Here is a 7,724-nt window from a genome sequence, read left to right as displayed (position 1 = left end):
TGAAAAGTGTAAGTGTAACAATTAAAAAGAAACGGAGGTAGTACTATGTTTTCTATAATCCATAGAGTTATGTGTATATTGTACACTCTCTCTCGTAAGAGTCAAGTCATTTAATATGTTCTCCATAATTCATATAATTCTATAAAATGAATTAAGGCTTTCAACAAATTTAATTTCATAATGTTTTAAACAAATTGATGTTCGCTATGTTTTTTACCATTGATGTATATAAGTAGCAAAATATTTTTCTATCGTATTAGTAATATTAAGTTAGATAATAGAACTATACATTTTTTTTTTTCATATTAGCCACGCGAAGGCAATACAAAGTATAAAGAATAGGAGGGGGGACTCGAACTCGTGATATGTCGTTTATAGTACCTTATTCTTAACTAGTAGGCCAAGACATTCTTGGAGATAATAGAATTATAGTCGTAGTTCCTAGAGTAACCGTAATGGTTTAACCTAACGTACTTATTATTAATGTTGATACACTTGCAGGTGAGAATTCGAATTACGATGGCGAAATAAGCAATTGCAAAGTGAAGATGATGGAAGAAAGCAAGGAAACGAGTAGTAATATTATAGAACATGGAGTGGAAAAGATGAGCAGGAAATTAATAAGTTTAGATGTTTGCAAGAAGAGCACTTGTGCTGCAGGCGATTGTTGGTGTTGTTGGAAAACTATTGACGTCCCTTGTTATAAAACTGAACAAACTTGTCTCAGTAATTGTCATTAGATAGTTACTATGTATTTTTTACGAGATAATTACTATGCTATGAATTCCTGCCTAAAAAAACCTAATAATAATAAATAAATAAAAATAGCGAGACTTTCATTTGATAGTCTTGACCTTTTTTTCATTCTTTGGCAACTCTTAATTGATTTTTTGGTAACTAAGGCTCCGTTTAGTAAGGCGTAAAACGTTTTCCTAGAAAACGGTTTTCCTCTATTTTTAGTTTTATATTGTTTGGTTGGCAAAAGGGTATAAAATTATTTTCCCTTGGAGTAAAATTACTCTCCTAACAATCAAAAACCATTTTTCCTTTAAAATAAAGGGAAAATTATTTTTCTTATTTCGCTTGTAAACCCCTCACTTCCTCCTTATTTTTCCTTTCATTTCATCATTTTTCTTACATGGAACTAAACAACGAAAAACTAATTTTGGAATGTATATATATATTGTAAATTGTTTTCCATGAAAATCATTTTACACTGAAAATATTTTACATCGTACCAAATAAAACCTAATAGTAATTCGACAAGTCATACCATCTAATACACGGTTTGATAAAGTTCATACTTTTTTATTTATTAAGTGTGCTCATATCGGGAAATTTAATTATAAACCATGTTTTTATAATTATACTTTTGAGAAAAATGTTACCGGATTAGATAACATATTTTCATACAGTCTTACCCTGAATGAGGTTTGAGGAATGAACAAACCCAGTTAATATTTGTCAGTTGTCAGCCCAAAGTAATGTTCTTTTTTTTAGTCTAAAGTATTGCTACAAATAGATAAAACATATTTTGTACGATATTTTCACATAACCAGCATCTTAAATCAAATTATTACTCCTTAGTACATTTTTTTTTTAAGGTAAGGGGAATTCTCTTGCAAAGAAAGAGAAAAATTTGAGATCTTTCTTGCAAGGGGTGAGAATCAAACCCTTGTCATAGGGGTGGAAGGAGGACTTTACAACCAGTAGGCCAACCTTGATTCTTTATATATTAACACATGTAAGACCCCTAAACCTTGCCAGCAAAGATGGGAAAATTCACCACATGAGCCAACTCCAATTCCTAGTAAATAAACTTTTATATGAACCTAATTTATAGACAGTACGCATTAGAGTACATGTTTAGGAAAAAAAAATTAAAATGCTCAAAATTGAGGAAAATTTACTTTAGAAACTCCACTAACAAATAAGGCTCATCATCAAGGATGAGGAGCTAGCTCATGTGGTAGAGCACTCCCCTCTGATCTCTGAGGTCAGGGGTTCGATCCTTACCCCCAACATTATGTTGGGATATTTCCTTAGCATGTTTTGCATGCTTTATGGGTTAGCCCTTGGGCTGACTTAATTTCCCAATCAAAAAAAAAATAAAAAATAAGGCTCATCTACTACCATTGGCAAACAAGTATGAGGCAACTCATTTTTTTTTTGTCCAATATCTACAGGATAAGTGCTCAAATGGAGAATTTTATTGGGGTTGAGATACCTGAATCAGAAAAACTGTTTCTGAATATTGGAAGAATGTTGAAGCAGATGGGATTGCAATTGATCTTGAACCCGTATACTTCAAATGTGGTAGCCGGTAGGACACAACAACTCAAATAAATGTTGAACACTCATAGTTATTCCCATCAATTAAAGAACAAATAAAAAGGTTAGACGTGACAAAAATAACAGGCACATAAAAAAGGCGAAATAAGCCAATACTTCTATTTATTTTTTCTTGCCTCAAGCCATCAAGCCTATCATCAGATATTATACTTTTTCTTCTCTAGGGAATCGAATGGGAGGTCACCAAATCAATAGCAATAGGTTCCACATTCTAGCCATAAGGTTAGGGGTTCAAATCTCATTACCCCGACAACCATGAAGTTATAATGACAAGGACCAGATGGCGAAATTTTGAGCTTAAATATGTAGTGAGTGTATACATTACTCCTTTTGTTTCTTTTTAAACTACACAAGTAGTACACAGTTTATATACCAGTAAGAATTGGTATATATTGTTACAAACCTTGATTTCTGGACACATATTTGTGACAGATAATTTCAGAAATCAACTACACTTCTTCTGCAGCAACAAAATCAGCTCAGAAAACTGGAATGTTTAATACTGGAGTTGAACAATATCGCAATAGGTCTGAATGATAGTGAGAACAAGCAAAACTACAGCAACAATTGTAGAAATCATGGACCATGGATTACTGAAGTAATCTTGGCGAAGTATTGCCTTCCACCGATTCCAAGGAGTTCCGCAAAACTGATTAAGGCGTCTGCAGACATCAGCATAATAAAAGCTTCCACGTGAATATGTGGTTCCTTTGGAGATATTGCTGAAGAGTCTATAAACATCCTCACTACTACCGGGAGAGTTCAATATGATACCGTGATTAACCAAGACATCCACATCTTTCCTGTCGTAGATGAGACTGTCCAAGAAGAGAACATAATCAACCACGAAGGATTCCCGAGGGTAATGACATTGCTCAAAGGCGACCAAGTTTCTGAGTTGAGATTCAGTGTGATTTTCCAGCATTAGCTCTGGTATATAGAGGACTCCATTTTCAAACTCGATGTTGAGAAACTTGTCATCTTTATCAACCTTCAATGTCACACCAGACTCATAGAGCTCAGAAATCCCATCTGGGAATTCCCAATCTTGATCCTCGTAACATATCTCTTTCTTATCCGGTGGTAAGTAGTAAGTTCTTAAGAAATCAACTAAATGCAATATCTTTGTCTTCTTAAAATGCTGCGGGACCTTGCCAAGTCCGATCATACATTCACAAGTGAGCTTCAGGAAGCTAGGGGCCTTTTCATTGTCTTCAAAGGCAATGTTGTATAAAATTTCAAGAATAAAAAACGGGACTTGATTCTCCAGCAATTTAAGATCCCGTAAAATTGCTTGGCTCAAAGCGGGTCTGTGAAATATACGGTCATTGGGATCAACAGCACTCCCAACCCATGTTAAGAAAAATTCGATAATGAAGCAGCCATCAAGCACTAGCATTTCTGTAAACTCTATGCTTGAGAGATGGATGGTTGCCAAATAACAATCCCGGGCTTCCTTCTCCCATTTCATGGATGAACTTAGGTAGTCCTCCAAGTCTCTGTTACTATTGCGTTGTATGAATTTCTGTAGATATCTCAATTTCTGCTCCTCCATGGCTTGAAACTTTGGGTTGCCACGATGGAATGGACCAATGGAGATGAGTGAAGGAGTGAAGGAATTTTCATTTATTTTCCGGAGGTTTCTCGGTACTCTATAGATACAGCATTTTGAGGACAGAGGGGTCAATGAGTCACACTTCCTCTTGATGGTAGTCGCTAACTCATCAATTGGGTCCTCCATTGAAATTAAAGTCTGTCCACTACGAAAGAAAACAATTACATTAGTCAGACGTACAAGTTGCTAGAGCTTGTAAAGTGCTCCTTCAAGCAGAATATCAGAACAAAGACCTTAGACAACCCACAAGAATTATAAGTTCACCTTGATTGGACCACAGGTCATCCAAGTCAAACTCAGCTTTGAGAGTGGATTCAGAGCCTTTACTTATTCCCTTTAGCAGATTGTGACAGGCAGATACTCCAGCTATTTCTAATTGTAATTCATACCTTCCAGATATGCCAAACTTAGGCTCTATTCTTTTTACCTTAAGAAAATAAGTTTTCAAGAAAGCTCCAATAAGAGCTACCCACAATCAATTCATTTCTAAAATAAGTCCAAAAAGTTTCAACAAGTACAAATAAGTTCATTCATACAAGTTTCAATAAGTTCAAACATTTAGCGTCAAGTGAAAGAACATACCCTGAAGGCCTTAGGGAACTATCACCTATTATGCAAAAATTATACAAACTAAGTTACCTGTTTGAGCAACAAAACTTCCAATATTTATTGCGGAGAAATTTTAAATTCGAAAATAGTAGATACAAAACCCACCCTCATCTCCCCTTCCTCCTTTTCTGTCCGGCAAACCCAACCCTCCCCCTGGCCAGCCAACCTAGCAACCACCACTCCACCAGTGCCCTCTTCTTCTGAAAAGTGAAAACCCCATTTGTCGCTTTTGCCAGAACAACAAGCAACCACCAGTTTCCTCTCCCTCCCTCACCCTCTACCTTACCAGAACATCTTTACTCTGCCGTCCTCCTGCCAGCACAAAACCAAGCATTGCTGATCTAAAGAAAGGAAGAACTGATAAGGTTCTCTAGTTTTGTTCTATATTTGTTTTGACAATTGCGGCCATTGATCAGTCTTAAGCAGAGTACATACTTCCTCGCGTGAATACTTGACTTAACTAAAGGCAAAATAGCAACTAGCAAGATAAAGGGCGACATACTTTTAAATGTGCATCTTTAACTCTAGTTGATTAAGAATCATCAACATGATATGTGAAGCTAAGACAACCTTTGACAAAATTCAAAAGCAATCAAAGGACTAAAACTTGGTGAAAATAACTGACAAGGCCAAATCAAACCAAATCTTGAGGCAACCTCTTTTGGCAGACCAAATCAAAGCAAATATAAGGGTGACCTCTTGTAGTAGACCATATTAAACCAGCTGGAACTCTTAACACACAGGATACAATTAGCTTAAGTGCTATACAATTTACACACAAGATAATCTTATACAAGTTGTTGGCTACTCTGAGGATTAGGAAATAAGGCGATGAGCCATGGGATGAGAAAAAAGGAGACGGTATGATTAGTTCCAATAAGATGAAAGCTATGCATGACTTATGGGAGCCCCCATACTTCCTCAACTTCAAGTCTTTGAGACTTTAACAAGAGATTTAAGGGGGAACATTTGGCAAGACAAGCTCGGGATAGCAAGGTAGTCTCCTACACTATACTCAACAAAACCAATCAAACATAATCCAGAAGTAGCACAGAAGTGTAAGTTATCCGACATTTATCAAACCAAAGAGCAGTTTGGTAAAATTCTTTTTTTAATGTGCCAGTTGGAGAATGATTTTCTACCAAGAGATGAGATGAAGTGAAAGGATGCAAGCCCTTTACGAATTCTAATATTTCTTTTTCAAGGCTTCCAAGTTCCAACATGAAACAATACTACAGAAAAATCGAGAAACAGAACGATTTCACTGATTGAAGCACATTATCTGAATTGGTGCTCTCCTAGGATAATAGGATGTACCTACTAATGGGTATGATAAAAGAATCCTCAAAAGGTTCTTAATTAGATACTCCATAGACCATATATCTCTACTATTACCAGAAAAAAAATTGCAAACTAAGTAACAAATCTGAAATTTACTAAATGCCAAAAAAGGATAAAAGAAACCCAGATAAAATCATATTTGATCCGGGAGAAAATCTCCCCGCCTTATGTACCTTGAACTCTTCCTTTCACCTCAAGTACCCATGTCGGTCTGTCAGATCCTCGACATTCAAATATGAGTCGACACTTTATTTTGGTCTAAAATCATACAAAAATTTCACAAAATAGCCGAATTGCACACTTATATATGTACCGGACACGAGTACCCGAGTCTGAGTAACATAGTCCGCGCCTAGCTGTGGGACGCGGGACTTTGGACTTTGCATCTAGCACCCTATATTCACAATTTTACTCATTATTATCAGGTAGCAATTTCAGAATTCACTGAATACCAAATTAAATTTTCTGACAAAATCAAATAAGTTTTCAGAAACAAATTATGAAATTACAATTAGATTTTAAAGCTGCTAGCTCCTAAGTATGAAGATTAACATGACTAGATTAAAAAAGGGGATTTTAGAATAAAAAAACAAATCTAGAAACCAAAAAACATAATAATAATTAACAAAAAATAAGAAAGATTAGAGTACCTGAAAAGAGAAGCTTAGGCTGATCAATGAAGATGGTAAGTCAACCCATATTCAACGGAGAGATACCGGGAAAGCGGGAGTCATTGGGAGGCAACTAATCCATTCCAACTATACTATTCAGTGACCAAACTTTATTTATTTTTTAACTTGGTGGTTGTGTGAACGGGATTCTTGGATTCTGTCTAGATCCCAAAGGAAATTTTGCAAGTTTTTTTTTTTTTTTTTTTTGGATATTCCATTTGGTATCATTGAATTTTTGGCTTTTCCATTTGGTACCACTGTTATTTTAAAATTCCACATGATACCACTCTAATTTAACATTAATCTTTATCATACCATTTTTTAAGTAAAATGTTAGTTAATGGTTGAGCAAGAATACAATTTTGTTTGTGTTTGCATGTTTCTATTTGCAGTTGCGAAAATTTAATAAATTAAGATTTTAGGGTGTCGTTCTAATCCTTAAAGCTCTATTTTTCAGTCAAAATTTTCATACAAATAATCATAATATTCTATGTCTTTTTATTGTCAAATATGACCTCAACTTTGACCTTAACGACTAAAACGATTACTAAAACCTTCACGAAAATTAAAACATGTAAATCGAAGTAAAACTCTAGCCTATTCTAACTTAAATTAACGTTTTACTTAGTTGAATGCTACAATAGAGAATAAAATCAAATTATGGTGGTACCATGTAGAATATCTGAAAAATAGTGGTACCAAATGGAAAAGCCAAAAGTACAATGGCACCAAATGGAATATCCCTTTCTTTTTCTTGCTTAAAAATTTTGTTTTAAAATATAATACTCTTTTTCTTTTTTCTTTTTTAAAGAAATCCCAAAGGACGGATTGGGCACAATTTCTAAGGATGTGAAAAAAACGGGTAGTTTAGCAAGGCAGTCCAAAATACAAAAAAAAGGGAGATAGGATTTGAACTAATGACATATCATTTACAGCACCCCAATCTTAATTACTAGATCAAGACATCCTTGGTATTATGAATGTCATTTATACCACTATTTGAAGTTACTTATGTTCAAGAAAATGAATGTTCTTTTGGCATTTTGTACGTGTTCGTTTTTTATATTTGTTCTAATTAACAATTTTGAATATGCCATATTCTTTTTTATGTTGTACATGTAATGAACATGACAATA

General features: G+C 34.8%; 1 protein-coding gene across 5 annotated transcripts; it reads right to left on the bottom strand.

Moving 5' to 3' along the window:
• Window positions 1–2,633: 2,633 nt before the first annotated feature.
• Window positions 2,634–6,762, bottom strand: LOC104908717 (UPF0481 protein At3g47200). Of its 5 annotated transcripts, none has more exons than XM_048648120.2 (3): window positions 6,568–6,762; window positions 4,232–4,394; window positions 2,634–4,105 (listed from the first exon to the last, which is right to left on the bottom strand). In XM_048648120.2, the coding sequence occupies exons 2-3, from the start codon at window positions 4,250–4,252 to the stop codon at window positions 2,849–2,851; spliced, it is 1,278 nt and encodes a 425-aa protein (XP_048504077.1). In that variant the 5' UTR covers window positions 4,253–4,394; window positions 6,568–6,762; the 3' UTR covers window positions 2,634–2,848. The 5 variants fall into 5 exon arrangements, with proteins under 5 accessions (XP_048504077.1, XP_048504079.1, XP_048504078.1 ...); XM_048648122.2 differs by lacking the exon at window positions 4,232–4,394 and adding an exon at window positions 6,091–6,311 and having other exon boundaries at window positions 2,634–4,112; window positions 6,568–6,761; XM_048648121.2 differs by having other exon boundaries at window positions 2,634–4,112; window positions 6,568–6,761.
• Window positions 6,763–7,724: the final 962 nt, after the last annotated feature.

This window comes from Beta vulgaris, chromosome 7 (genome assembly GCF_026745355.1).
Source record: "Beta vulgaris subsp. vulgaris cultivar EL10 chromosome 7, EL10.2, whole genome shotgun sequence".
In the NCBI taxonomy this organism is placed as follows: Eukaryota; Viridiplantae; Streptophyta; class Magnoliopsida; order Caryophyllales; family Amaranthaceae; genus Beta; species Beta vulgaris.
This window is presented reverse-complemented; position numbering and strand designations above follow the sequence as displayed.